We start from the raw sequence: 14,857 nt of genomic DNA, 5'->3' as shown, positions 1-14,857 counted from the left end.
AATAATTTCACTTTAGACGTGTCTGTCACCAATGTGCATGCAAGTGAGAGCTTTGTTTCCATGACAATGCAATCATTTGCACACGGCAGAAATATCATCTTGTATTCAATAATGAATATTGACACTTGGGTGCCAGTTTGTCGTATTTCCTTACGTGCTGGTTAAATGATGACTGCAATGCATCAGTCGTTCCCAGGCTTTCGCGCCATTCTGCATCTATTTCAAAGCGTAATTACAACTCTATTATAACTTGCTCGTATGGGAAAAAGTTGCAGCATTTTAGCGACAAAGTTGCAAAATTGCTCAATCTAATCAAGCGATATCAAAGCATATTAACTGACGTGGCAATGCATCATAAAGTAGGCGGGGCTTAGTATTGTCAACATCCTGGTGACATAAGTAGTTTCTCCAAAATGGCGACGGTGGACCACAGGGAAGGTTAGTGATTGTGCTTGTTTGAAAATAAAGGCGATGTAGCCCTAATTAAAACCGGAGTTTCTAACATTTTCCATAGGAGATGGACATTTTGCGATATGGCCTTCATCTCGTGGCGTTTCACTGTCTGAAAAAGACCTATTTATGTGTTCGATATTGTATTGGTGGCCATTTGACGCTAGCCAGCTAATATTAGCTTTCCCTGCCATTTACATTGAATAATCGAGTAGCCTTCAGAGCCTGCTATAGCTCCATTGCCCTTACACATTTCAAGGTTCATTATTACATTTGCAGCTTTGATCAGTCAAATGCATGGCGCTGTCAGTAAGTCATTTGTGATACTCCATCTATAATGTAGACAAGGTGAATAAACGCGCGTTTTATTACTCATTAGCATATTTAAACAGTCCTCATTCTGCATATCTAAGGGGCTGGTTAATATTTATATGTAGTATTGTCTTTGTTAACTTTGCATCCTCCTCATAGCAGGTCAGGACGACCCAGAGAGTGAAGATGAGGTGTATGAGGTCGTGGACCTGACAGAGTATGCCCGGAGGCACCAGTGGTGGAGCAGGGTGTTTGGGAGCAACTCTGGCCCGATCGCTGAGAAGTATTCCGTGGCAACTCAGCTCATGATGGGAGGGGTGACTGGATGGTAAGACCTGGGGGTCACTTCTAGATCAATTGATACCACAATGCAGGATTCTGTCAAATGAACATGAACACAACTGGACTGTGTTAAAATACAAGATACACTGCTGACAAGGCCAAAACATGAGTGAGTGCACATGATGTGTAATGAAGTGATAATAATCCCTTCTTCTCAACACATACAGGTGTGCTGGTTACCTCTTCCAGAGAGTGGGGAAGATCGCTGCAACTGCTGTTGGTGGAGGGTTCCTTCTCTTACAGGCAAGAGCACTATAACTTCAGTTATTAAGTATTCCTTACATCAGTGTCAATCCATATGATTTTACCTGGAACAAACCACCAGTCATTACTGCAAGAAGACTTCTTAAGGTTCTGCTTCAAGGACAGAAACATCTGTGTGTTAATGAAACATACTTGCTGTATTCATTATTACTACATCAAAAGAATTCGTTTTTCAGACAGGTGTAAAGGGTCTCAATAAAAAAGACAAAAACTGGGTTGTAAAACCAAATGCAAATGCAGTACACAATAACGCATTGAGTACATGTTAACTATCTGTGCAGAATTAGTTCTTAACACAAGTCTTTTTCTGCAGATCGCCAATCACAGTGGCTACGTGCAGGTGGACTGGAAGAAGGTTGAGAAGGACGTGAACAAAGCAAAGAAACACTTGAAGAAGAAAGCAAATAAAGCAGCCCCTGAAATAAACACATTCATTGAGGAGGTAAAGGTACCTGTGACAAAGCTTGCTCTTTCTTTCACGCTTTTGCTTTTTAATCAACGGTTGGTAAAACTAAATCCAATATGTCTGTTTGTTAACTACAAAAATGCACGTAGCCCCAAACCATACAATCATACATCTTATATCCTGGTTGTAAATTGACTTACGTAGTGTTTTTATTGTCTTACTGACCACTCATATCACTTAATGTCCAGTCATTTTGACTTGCAGCCTTTAAATTTGTGTTTTCTTTCTACCTCCTGAGCCACAGCTATTGTGGTGGTGTTGATCGGGTTCCTTTAACTGCAAAGTAGCAATGCCCTCTAGTGTGCTGTCAGGCACACTACACTCACTAGCTGCGACACAGCAGGTTTGAGAGGGAGGGGAAGAAGCTATATCTTGATAGCAGTATGGATTCTATCTGTCTTTAGTGTAGAAAATCATTAGATAAGAGTCAATTGATGGTTTTAATATGCATTATTTCCCTTTAAAATTTCCTTTGATCTCAACTATTTCCTGGTTATTTCTTCAGCATCACTCAACCACTACTTCCTCATTGATCTGTCTGTCAATTTAAAGATCCGCTCGTCTCATTTTCCATCTTTCCTCTCTCCTTTCACACAGGCCTCAGACTTCATAAAAAGGAACATCGTCCTGTCCAGCGGATTCGTTGGTGGCTTCTTCCTGGGTCTGGCCTCCTAAAAGGTGTTGCACACTCTGCGGTCTCCTCTTACTGTGAATCACATTACCACATAGGTCACTTTTATCTCCATTGTTTACCTCTCAGCCCCATGTGTGCATTGATTTATCTTTAAATGAATTGAACACTGGGATTATGTTGAACCTTAAAGCATGATCTGTTGTGACAGTGATATTAACTGTGTTCTACTTTAAAATCAATCCTAGCTTATTATTTCCCTTGGGGTGAGGGGATGTTGATTGGTTGTGTACACATTATGAAGTGTGGATGAGGGGATCAGTTGAGAGCTTGGATTGTACTGTGAAGACTGTCTTCTGTGGGGCCCATCATGGCTCTTTGCCAGACTGCTAAATATGTCAAGCTGCCACAGACTATAGCACAGATGCATCTCAATTGTCCTTCCCCTCATCTATTTGCCTGGCGGATGCTGATCTCGTACAGTTAAAAGTTGGCAAGTGCGGGTGCCATTGTAAATATAAAGCTAACCCCTTTTCCGAGCTGTAAATACCCGCACAAGAGTAAATATTATATAAACAGTATGGAAGGCAGCAGAGTGGGAAGTTAACACCATCCCCCAGTCTAGTGCTTTGAGGTATTTTTATGTAGCTGTGAAGTTTGGCGAGTTTATGTGCCATTTAAGCAAACACAATGCTGTTTTTAAAGTTTTTGCACACTGGCTGGGGGTTTAAACTAAAGGTATTTTTCCCACCCTGAGCAGGCGTTCCTACTGACATACAACACATATCACATGCGTCCAACACTACATAATATTAAATCTGTGAATGCTCTACTTAAAACTGACTGGAAAGAGCATTCAATACAGCTTGTATATTCCCATAATCCTTAGCTCCACAGTGCCCACTTAATGACAGGCTGAGCATCTGTTGTACCCTAATTACCACCGTCACAAGCTAGACACCAAAAGACACACCAGTCCTGTCATTAAGGAGCATAATGGAGCAGCGATTGTCACTCCTACGCGCTCGCTATTGTTGTCGTGCATTTAGTAGTGTCAGTGTAGCAATAACATAACAGCGCCGCTGCCAAGTTGTACAAAATTGCGTTAATTATCCAGATAGGATTTCCACACGAGGAGACGGGTTACGTTGATCACAAGTTGCTTATTCTGTCTATTGCCTTTTTCTTCCAGTGCAATATACAGTAATGTTAATGTGTAAAGTTTTGTTTTGAAGAGCTTGTCGTGTCTCCAACTGGTATTTTGTACACTCATTCCCTCATTGTTTCTATTTAATGTCATTTTATAATTTTACTTGAGCTGTATGAATTTTGTTACGTGTTTCTTTTGAGATTAAGTTGCCTGATTTCATTTTGAGTAACAATAAAAAAAAGACTCAACATATTTGTCTGAAATGATGAAAATGGTGGGAGTTATATGTTGCTTCACGTCTTTTGTATTTATATATAATGCAGCAGGGTGGGAGATTGCACAATTTTGCCTGATCAGATAAGCTTTCTGAAATGAATAGTGTGAAAAGAGAAATTCATGCAGAGGTGGAACAAATTAGTTATGTAATAGAAAAGCGATAATTGTTTAATGAATTCAGAAGGCAAAACTGCAAACACAATAACAGCCCATCACAAATGTGTCACAAAGACCAGTAAATATGGAGATTTAATACAGTGATGACCACTGTCGGTCTATCTCTCATATTTTCAGTGGTGTAAATGTGTTGATAGAGAATTAATAGAGCTTGTGTAAGGACTCAAGAGGTCTTAAGGCTTGTAATGCCAAGAGTCTGACTGTCAATCACCACTCTCCTTCCTTTTTGTTTAACTTTTATTTACAACTATAAATGTCACATTTATGAAAAAAACTAAAACAACTTTACATAAATACGTACAATGTAGTATATACAAGAAATTGCAGAACCTAAGCAGAAAAATTGGACAACATGGTGAACTCTGTACACAAGGACTTTTTCCTAAATGCGCAATGATAGTAAATCCACAAGATTATCTGCTTTTGTTTGCAATTAAGGTGCTGAAAATGAAAGGAAAATATAACCAGAATATTAACATGCAGGTGTTCAAAAAAACTTAAAACATGAAAAAGTCCTGTAATAAAAGCTCAGTGTCCAGTCTTTCCAGGCAGTAACTGTTGTTAAACGAATGCTGCTTTTTCAATATTGTATGTCCTGTTAGTTAAAAGTCTTAATTCTTTAGATGGGCATTTTGAGGAGGGCACACTCAGTCAGTAGTGTCAGGGTGGTGATCATGTATCTGCTGCTGGAGATCTGAAAAAAAAAAGGAAAAGATATTAGTACAGCAACCACTTGTCCTTGTGTCTAATAGACAAAATGAAAAAACATTTCTGTCAGATTGTACCTTGATCTTGCCGCTGAACTTGGCTGAACCCAGCGCTGTGGAGACCTCGCTCAGACATCCTGCTGACAGATCCAGTCTGAAATGTCTGTAGAAGTGGCTCTTCAGTCCTTGCGTGAACCTCGAAACCTCCTCAATGTCAATGCTCTCCTCCTCGCTCCCCTCCCCTCCCTCGTTCTTCTCCTGTGCATCCTTTGTCAAGCTGCTCCACAGCTCCCAGGCGTCTTGGGGGTTAACTGTGTAGGTGATCTGCAGAGGCGGCACAACCGGAAGATTCCAAACCATCTTGAGGTGGCGGATGTTGGATTCGGCGTGGCAGTTAGTCCATAACGCCAGAAGCCACTGGAGGCTGGTGTGGTTGATTTCCAGGGGCCCGAAGCAGCAGTCAAACATCTGCTGGAACCAGGATTTCACCAAAGTAGTGAGCACTTCGGGCCCACTGCTGCCAAACAGTGGTAAGGAGATGAAGTCTTTTGAAAGCGAATGCAGGTAATCAGGGTTGCCGTTGATGCAGGTCAGCCACCCGCTCCATACTGACTTCTGGGGTTCATCCTGCTTGGCGAAAAAAGCCTTCGAATGGATCTGTGGTGGGAAAGGGAGCAGAATCAGCAATATGCAGCTTTAGTCTCACACAGAAAACAGAGAGGACACTCGAGATGTGAGATGTAGCTTGAAAACTTCCTGCTCCGATAAAATCCTCAGCTTACCTGTATGAGAATGGTCTCGGCATCATCCTGTGTCTCTGTCATCCCCTGCACCACAGAGAAGGACACTCTGAAATTGCTTTGTGATCCCTCCACCTCCACCGCCAAGCCTTGCTGCTTCTCTGCAGCGATGAACGCAGAGAGCTGCCTGGAGTAGTTCCTCAGCTGTGTGTGTCTGAACTGATGCAGAGGAGTGACGTAACACAACTTCCACTCTGCTTTCAGAAGTATGGATAGATGCTCTGGACTGACTTTCTCCTGTGGCAGGGGAAAAATAGAGAAGATGACCGTACTGTGTCTGTTTCTCTCTGCAGAAGTGAACACACATCTATTGATTATGTTAAATAGAATAGGAAAAGATAGAAAACAGGGAGAGCGATGGCTTGGGCTGACTCACAGTGATGTCGTGTGACTTTGGAGCTTTTCGGCTGGTGTTGAGCCTTCGAGCTGTCAATCCGGAGGTTATGAGCCGCGAAGCAGCGCCCAAGCAGCTGCGGTATGACTGCCGGTAGCTCTTGCTCCTGCTCCTTCTCTGAACCACAACATCGCCGTGGGGAGTCCTCACCACACTGTAAAATCACACAAAGATCACTATCACATTAGTTTCCTCTGTAATAGTTAGTAATATAATCATTACATCGCTTTTCATATAACTTGCAGATAAACTGTGGTACAAACAGTAGCCTAAATAACATTAAGTGAATCACTCTTTATTTAAAACCAACAATAAATACACAGCAATGCAAATTTAGCTAACAGGCTCCTCAATTCTTATATTTAGTCAATAACATAACAAAGAGAAACCACTGTCTGGATATACTTAAGTGCAATTCTTTTGTGTTTTGCATTATAAAAATGTGAGAGAAATTCGACAAAGCGTTTTCTCTGACGGCATAAACACTACAAATTGTTAAATTTATTTTTGGTGCAGCACTCTTATGGGTGTACACGAGTACGGAATGCTATTGGGTGAAGCAGCCTCTTTCTACGGACGATAGCGACCGGAGGTATCGGGGCTAGAAGAGCCGTAATACTCTGTTTGCGATAAAATGCTATTTTTTCCGTTCCGCCGGCAAGAAAAGTGTAAAAAACATGGTGTTTTCGTACGACATGCATAGGTTTTTTACCTGTTATGAGGTCGCTCCATGTCGAGTTTATCGAATGAAACCGGAAACAAATTTGAACATCGCGCTTTCCCATGATTCAGCGCGGTTGGGATTAGCCAATCACAGCAATCCAAACAGGAAGTGGGCTTTTTGTTGCCCCCCCCCCTCCAAAATATTTACAGTAAAACAACTACGAAAGGTCTTCATCATAGATAATTTATGAAAAAGAAACATGAAAATGAATATGCACAGTTTATTATATATATATTTTTTTATTTTATTATCAATTTACTACAATGTTCACCGAACAGAGAAGACATTTCAGCATGGTTGAATTCTATTTGTGAATGAGTCCAAACCTTTTTTTCTTTGAGCCTCTGTTTCTGCTCTTGAGCTGCAATAACAGCAAAAAGATGAAAAGGGCTAAACCAACTCTAGAAGAAATGAAGGAAGGGATTAAAAGTTTGAGATTTATGGTAAAAAAAAAAATAAAAAAAAAAGAAGAAGAAGAAGAAGAAGAAAAGTGCATGTGTGTGAGAGATTGTGTGTGTGTGTGTGTGTGTGTGTGTGTGGTGTGTGTTCTTGTATTACTGTAGCCTATCCACATTATGGGAACTCAGTTAAGTGTGTAGTGTTGTGTTGTTAAAGTTGTGTCTCCAGGGAATTGATCAAGTCAGTGTCACGTTCTCCTGCGTGACAAAAAGAAGGGTGTGTGTTTGTGTTGGTGTGTGTGCGCATGTTCTCTGAGCTGCCAGTTTCACATTCAACCACCAGTCCCCCTCCCTGTTACCATGGAAACTGTGCTCCTTTCCTTTTTTTCCTACCCATGTAAGGTGTCTCCCTACTTTCTGTTTTTCTTCCTTTCTTTCTCTCATTTTACCACCAACACCTTATTTACTGTCCTGCATAGTCATTCTCTCCAGCCTTCCTTTTTGCCTTTACCACATAGTTGTGTAAGCTTGTGTGCATATGTTTTTATGTTTGGAAGTATCTTTGTATTGAATGGAGGGCTGTTCAATAGCACACACACTGCCATATATATAATATGATGACCACATCAACAGCCAATCACATTATTGGGAGCTGCTGGTGGGCTTCAGCCAATGGGGGAAGCTCGCAGATGATGTGTGAGCAGAAGGGATGCAGCGCCATGGAAACTGCAGTGGGTGCCATCAGAGAATAGCGCCCTCTAGTGGCACCAAAGGTCTGCATGGATGAGTTTAACTTTCAGCTTGAGAACATCTATTGGTTTAGGGTCTTTATCTCTTAGTTAAAACTTTCCTCTTTGTTAGTTATAGTAAAAAAAAAAATCCCACTGCAATGGGATAAATAGATTCAATTGTGGTTTGTTTAATGTGAGATATTAAAGGACTTCATACACTAAGAGGTCAATATTATTATAAGTTTTAATTAACTTGAGAACTTAAAAACTTAACTCAAGAAACACATTTGGGACATAGTTTTTATTTATTTGTTTTTTTTAATAGTATTTGAGAGTAAATGTTTGTTGAGTTGAGTTCCCAAAAATAAACAGACAAATGTAATTACACTAAGTGTTTATTCTATATTCTTTGAATTTTTGAACTCTGTGGAGCACTGCATACAGAAAATGAGGCATTATTTTCAACAAAGAGGGTAAAATTAATGAAGTAAGACCATTCTTCTATTATAATATTATATTATGACTTTGCTGCTATAAGTTTGATTTTAAAAAAATCAGAAATGTACCTACTAAACTGCATTAGAAGATGCTCAAAATGGAGCAGTGTGTGTGTGTGTGTGTGTGGAGGGGGTTATATGAGTCCTTTCATCACCTCTAGGGGGCATCACCAACACATCTCAGAGTTTATCCTCCCACACCTGAGGAAATTCCACCTGCGTCCCTGCACCTGCCACCTGCACCTGCAGATAGATTACATAAAAGTAAATAAACTTAATCCCAACATTAGTGCACACTAATCCCTTCTAACATGCTCTCCAGAGCCTTTTGCAAAAATGTTACCCACAAGAGGGAAGGGCTTTAGATTTGCTAGATACTCGTGCGAATTTCCAGTGTTTGGAGCAGAGCCTCATAATAAACCATTTGTCAGCGTAAATATGATAAAATCATATAGACACTAAGCTGCCCCTCATTTTGAGGAACCTCCCAAATGACCCCTGGGAATTTGGGAATCACTAAAATTGCAACCCTCCCTTTTCATTTTCTGTATATGAAATTCACCCATACAATCCTATAGCTGGCAGTCAATGCACGGGAAATAAGTTCTTACTGACAGGGGAGATCATCTAGAGAGGAATGCATGTTAAAAGGATGGAGATAAGGAGAGGAAAGGCTGACGTCAGTGATGGGGTTTGGATGGTCGACGCTTGCGCGGGATACACTGGATGCGACCGTTGGAGGAGATTAGGAAACTGCACGTAAATCGGACCCCTATCGGTCGCCATATTGGCTCCGGCGACGCTGGAATGCGAACCTGGATGTGGGCCCACTCTCCGGGACCATTTTGGCTCTGGTTGGACCAGTTTCCTGGACAGTAGAGGGAGGGGCCTGGCATTTCTGGAAGTCGGAGGAACAGCCAGTCAAAGCCAGCCAGCATCTGAACCAGCACGGGAACGGGAATAACGGTGGACGAAGGCTGGACTGTGTTGGAATACGATATACTGTAATATCCACCAGCACAGACAAGTGTGTGCAGCGGAGCAGTCGTCGACATGAACGTGACGGTTTTTAATTTGGGCTCGGGAAGCTGAAGCATATTGCAGCCCGGTCACATAACGTTTTCGGTGGGATAAGCCATCGGTAATACACTGGGTGTGCTCAGCGCAATAACGGTGCGAGCCAACCCGTTATTTCATCGACAGCTAGCTCGCATTAGCCCAGCTAGCTAACCATTTTCCAGAGCCCCGTTAGCTTGCGGTGAGGACGGAGAGCATCTTGGTCGGTGCGGGAAGTGTCTGTCGGATGCTGCTGAGGGAGAGCGGCCGTATCCTGCAGCAAGATACAAAGCCGAGGCATGCAAAAGGGAGTGTTTTTCTGCAAACGAGCGAGGAAATCTCCACGCCCTGGGGTCTGGTCTATGGTTACTAACTAGCTAGCTCGCTGGCTAGCCAGCCTACCTACCGGGGGAGCAGCTCAGGAGAAGGTGGGGCCGCGGAGTGACAGCCTTGGACGCCAGCTAATGTGGCTAGCTGGCTAACTTGGACACCTAGAGTGGCCACTGTTTTTCCTGACACTGACATTAAGGGGGTGTACACTGCCAGAGGTGTACAGTCTGGCACATTAGGAGCAACATCCAAACAAGAAAACACGTTATTATCTATTTCTCCATAAACCCGTGTGGGTGGGATATCTCGAGGAGAGCATCCTCGTTTACCTGAATGACCATGGCGGACGACGACGTGCTGTTCGAGGATGTCTATGAGCTGTGTGAGGTGATTGGGAAGTAAGTGCCCTTTCCCTTGTTTGTTTGTTTTGAGCATTTGTGGGTGTTTGTGTTTATTTATTTATTTTTAATTCTTTGGCCCTGACAGCACTGCTACAGGGGCCATACTGGAATTGTCTGGGTGCTGCTCTTGTGTGCAGGCCTGCAGGGTTTTCAGTGGAAAAGTTGTGTGCATTGCAATTTATGTGAACATGGGTATTTTTTTATAGCAAAAATATGCTTTCCTAATACACGTGACTTCCATGCAGGAAAGTATAAGTGTTTATCAGACATGTGATTCTAGGCTATTGTGGAATTGAGAAACTGTAAATTCCTGCAAAATGTCAGTTGCCATTTATTGCAGGTGGTGAAGAAATATGTTGTCATGATAAGCTGACTGTCAATCTGGGTTTTTAAACACAGGACACCATGTGGCTGCACATCTGCAATAGTCTGCAGACAGGATTTTACTTCTTCTAATCCTCCTATTTGAGAGTCGCCACACCTGCACCTTGTGTTTTTTTGAATGCAATAGTTAAGTTGTTATGTTTTCATGTAAATCAGGAGGCTAGCAAAAGGAGGATTTAAAGCATGAGATGCCGAGGTTATAATGTAAACTGTGTATTTCCTCAGTATGCATGTTACTTCTGTGTGGTCAGACATGGCTCCATCACCCCCCCTGGAAGTGAGGCAGGCAGACAGGCTGACCGACCCTGCACAGTCCCGGGCTACCAGTCAGTCCCCTCCCCCCTGCAAGCTCCACTCACTGGAGGTCTGTGGGTCCATTAAGTTTGTTGTAGGGGTAAGAGGCACACTCTCTTAGGACCCTCAGGCCCCGTTCTTTATCCTGAGACTTCCTGTTGCCTTGGTTACTAATTGATGGTTGGTCCAGGACCACTACCTTGGAGTCCCAGTAACAGAGACAAGCAGCCACTGGCAACATTTGGTGCAATTATTTGACGGTACAAATCACAAAAGGTGGTTAATATGGGGAAAGTGGAAATATTTTCTTTGGCTCCATCGGCTATTGAGCGATAAAAGCGCGTTTCCTCATTTTTAGTTCACGTCAAAGGTTCCCATGCCTTCACTGCTGTGATTGCTGCATCCACCATAGCTGTCAGAGAAACTGAGATTTGTACAGTTATGAACTGTGCGGTTGTGTCAACCGTGTTGCCTTTTCTGCAGGTGTTAATTGCAAAGCCTGTCTGGAGGCTGCATGGTGTATCATTATTGTTGAGGTAAATATCATGCTTCCTTTGCAGCCACATGTTCTGATGCTCCCTGTAGTTGTCACTCGTCACAGACAAATATTGTACAAACACTTCTTGAGTGTGTTGGGACAGTTTGGTAGGGGGTAAGTAGAAGAGTGATACATGACTGAACAGTAGTCTGGACCAGAGGAGATCTTAAGCTTGAGTAAAGAAGTGAGTTGCCACATTGATGTCACTAAAACCCTGGAAAATCCCTCGTACACTTCTAGTTCTTTTGTGAAAGTGCAGTTGATAGATGAAGTGTGCTGAGTCCTGGTGTCTTGGGATGTGTTGCAGGAAGAAGGGGGGGGGGGGGGGGGGGGTCATTTTTCCTCTACCCAGATGGGAGGTAAGGGAAGCTGTGGCAGATCAATGGAGACAAGTGGAGTTGGGAATGGGATGGCCCTGAGGCTAAGGGTATAAATAATGCCAGCAGACATTGACTGCAGTGCTCTCTCCCACTTTGTTTTTAACCTCATGTTTCACTGTCAGCAGCACTACTGTAGGTACCGGACATCATGGCAGACAGCAGAAACCAGATGATGATAATGAATTAAAAATTGAAAGGGACACCCTTTTTATAGCCATAGGTAGCAGCAGTATGTTTTGTGAGATTTCCACTAAATGGACTGGAAGCAGGATGATCATTTGTCCATTTAATGGGTTAAGTAGGTTGACAATATGATGTCAGGAAAAGGCCTCCCCAGACTTTCATTACTTTTTTATATTTTTACTTCAGGGCACTGGAACTGAAAAATACTATAATTGAGAGGGGGTGAGAAGAACTCCTAAGTTTGTGGTAATCATTTAGTCCTCTGCTTCGTGCCATATAAACTTAGAGCTGTCATGGTGATTTGTCCGGCATTATTGGGTGATCTTTGTGCTGTTGTATCTCTCTTTGACCTCTGACCACAGCTCCTTTCAAACTTGTACATAAACCCTATTATCCGGCCCGGCCCCAGCTCTGTCTTCTATTGTTGTCCAGAGAAGTCGTCTATTATTGTCCCTGATCGGCTTGTTGGAGAGGAGCAGCCTGGCAGGGTGGGATTGACAGCATTGGGGACTGTACAGTAATTATCTTGGATTGTAAAGGGAGCCATGTTCAGGGTGATTTCTACTGAAATACGGTCAGTAAGTACATTTGGATGACATTCTTTCTGTGCAAAGTTTTTTTTTCTTTGCTTTCATCTTTTTTTCCCCCCATTGTGTCTTCTCGATTAGCTTTTTCAAGATGCTACCGGTCTCTGCGATAGAACAGGCCTTTAAGCTAGACTGTGTTTATGGCACTGCACACACGGCCAACATAGGCTCCTTGTCCACGGGGATCCGTTCCGTTCCAGTGCTGGCTTCTCCTTCTCATTATTTTCGACGGGAAGATGTGCTTTTGAAACGCTGGCAGCACAGAGAAGTTTGCGAGGTCTCAGAACAGAGAGCTAAAGCACGATAAGTCAAAAACATTTTTTGACTTTTTGTATGTTCGACCCGTGATTCATCAGGGCTCATAGTTGCATGGCAACAGGAGGAGCTGCATATGTCTGTGCGTTACTTTAAAGATACATAACTACGTCTGGTCTTCTACCTCATGCATGTAAATGTTCATTCAACTCCCCTGTGGTCATACTAGCCTTATTTCAATAGAAGGAGATCAGACAGGTCAGGTGTCAATTCAGTTTCTGACTGCTTTAACTGCAGTGAAAGGTGACACGGGCTATTGAACAGGCATGGGCTGTGCAGACCCTGCTCATTACTCCCTGATAGTTTACATTGTAAATACGTGACGACGACCTAATGTGAAAATAATGTACTAACCACAGGCCTGTTTTTGAGATTTCAGTTTAGTTGAAGTGTTGGCAAAGCACTGAAGCAATTTAATCCATTTCTGTCTGTAATGATTCTGTTTGAATAGGACTTAGGTTGTTGAGCAGCTCTGTTGGAGCCACAGTGCTCTTTATTTCAGCCCTGGGGTGCTCATTAGAGCCAAGGATATTCGGATGTGCGACTCACTCTGAAACCAATGAAGTGATAAGTCCTCTGGCTTTTTCTGGGATGGATAATTAAATTGCTTGGGTTGAAGACTTTCATTTTCATTGATTGTTTTATCATTTAAAGAGGTTTGATTATAGTTTTTCCACCCAAAAAAGATGCAACAATTAGCATGCAAATATTGGACAAGCTGCTGTGCTGCAGGAAGTCAAAATTGCCACCTTGAAGCTAAATTGTAGTTGTCACTTCAATCAGGTTTAACTAGAATGATAGTTAAGACACAATAATCATATTTAATATTAGCTTAGCTTGATGCCTCTTCAATTTGACTGATGTTCAAGGAAGCATGGGACAAGAAATGCAAAATTTAATTTTCACCATTCAGTGTGATGAGCACCACTGTGGTATTTCTAATCAGTTATGTCAGCAGGAAAGAGCATACAATTCCCACCATCATTACACAGAAGACAAGGGGTCTTTGTGTTCCTTTAGTTGTCCAATCTACAATTCAAAGCTATGACATTACTACATTTCGCACTGAACAAGAAACAGGCGAGCTGCAAATGTGTACAGACGAGCAAGAAGTGGGAGATGGCGTGTAACCTGCTCATTAGACTCACATAGTTAGAGGCGATGTTTGTGAAGCTTTAGCACGTCGACTCTTTGTTGAAATCACGTCAGAGGTGTAAATTCCTCTCTGTAGTAATATTTTTGGATTTCAGATGAAGCTATCTAGTATCCTGCTCCCTCGTGTATGCAAATGAATTTAGAGAGACTGTTCAGCTGGAAGTCCCAGGGTTCAAGCCCCCAGCTTGGCAAGCATCCACTCGGCTGAGGTGTCCTGAAGCAAGATCACCGCATCCCTGCTGTGATCAATAAAGTATCACATTATTGAACATGTCATCTCCCCATCTGTTTGGTAGCGGGGAATACTGAGGGCCATTTTTGCAGTGTTAATGTTGTATAATCTTTCCAGGTTGTTCCTCTGCACAGCATATCGTTTGTTTTACTTTGCCAATCCACACAATATAGCGATCGTAAATGTTTTCTTTCGTCAGAGAAGCTTCCTCTCCATGTGCAGTTCCGCTCTGTTTAGCTGCCCACACACAACAAATCAATAGTTGTGAATGGATAGTGTAAAGTTTAAACTTTCAGCAGTGGCTTAAACAAACCTTGATTCTCCTCTGACATGTGTACGGGAGAGGGTTTTCTGCCAAAGCTTCACAACCTCCTGAGGGTATCTGTGCTCTAAATTTCAGTTTGCAACCCGAATGTTAATTTCCCCCACTAATATTCAAAGGGCTGTTTCCCCCAATTTGCATAAGGAAGCGCTCTGGATTATTGTTGCTTAGACATTCACACACTCTGGTTGAACAGCAGTGAACTTTATTGAACTTGTTAAATTAACAGCTTTGAACTCGAGCTCAGTTCTGGCAGTAGGGCAAACAAAACAGTACTTATCCGGGAATTAGTCAGCTGGAGTTGCTTTCATGGACTTAATTTATTTTCCTTTCTGAGCCTGTACTTGTGTAAAAATGTATT

The 14,857-nt window shown here is 42.4% G+C and overlaps 3 protein-coding genes across 11 annotated transcripts in view; 2 read left to right on the top strand and 1 right to left on the bottom strand.

Moving 5' to 3' along the window:
• Positions 1-312: 312 nt before the first annotated feature.
• Positions 313-3,822, top strand: LOC310997186 (FUN14 domain-containing protein 1). 3 transcript variants are annotated; one of them, XM_083986852.1, is made up of 5 exons: positions 313-438; positions 922-1,090; positions 1,272-1,347; positions 1,682-1,816; positions 2,432-3,822. In XM_083986852.1, exons 1-5 carry the CDS (start codon positions 414-416, stop codon positions 2,507-2,509), a joined length of 483 nt encoding a protein of 160 aa, XP_083842978.1. In that variant the 5' UTR covers positions 313-413; the 3' UTR covers positions 2,510-3,822. The 3 variants fall into 3 exon arrangements, with proteins under 3 accessions (XP_083842978.1, XP_083842979.1, XP_083842980.1); XM_083986853.1 differs by having other exon boundaries at positions 380-438; positions 925-1,090; XM_083986854.1 differs by having other exon boundaries at positions 399-438; positions 1,682-1,810.
• Positions 3,823-4,687: 865 nt separating this feature from the next.
• cenpl (centromere protein L) lies at positions 4,688-6,754 on the bottom strand (the record flags this gene model as incomplete). The annotated part of the gene is given in 6 exon segments (XM_083988440.1): positions 4,688-4,762; positions 4,854-5,432; positions 5,558-5,812; positions 5,952-6,123; positions 6,682-6,712; positions 6,715-6,754. Coding segments are annotated over 6 exon segments (1,152 nt in total).
• A 2,485-nt stretch (positions 6,755-9,239) lies between these two features.
• LOC310999877 (peripheral plasma membrane protein CASK-like) overlaps positions 9,240-14,857 on the top strand; it is a 35,539-nt gene continuing 29,921 nt past the window's right edge. For all 7 annotated transcript variants that reach the window (XM_083990479.1, XM_083990477.1, XM_083990475.1 and 4 more), the window contains exon 1: positions 9,240-10,103. In XM_083990479.1, coding sequence (XP_083846605.1) covers positions 10,039-10,103 — 65 coding nt within the window. In that variant the 5' untranslated portion in view covers positions 9,240-10,038. The remainder of the gene's footprint in view (positions 10,104-14,857) is intronic.

The sequence above is a fragment of the Trachurus trachurus genome (genome assembly GCF_905171665.1).
Source record: "Trachurus trachurus genome assembly, chromosome: 2".
Lineage (NCBI taxonomy): Eukaryota > Metazoa > Chordata > Actinopteri > Carangiformes > Carangidae > Trachurus > Trachurus trachurus.
The sequence above is the reverse complement of the archived record's forward strand: the minus strand, read 5'-3'. Positions and strand labels throughout refer to the sequence as shown.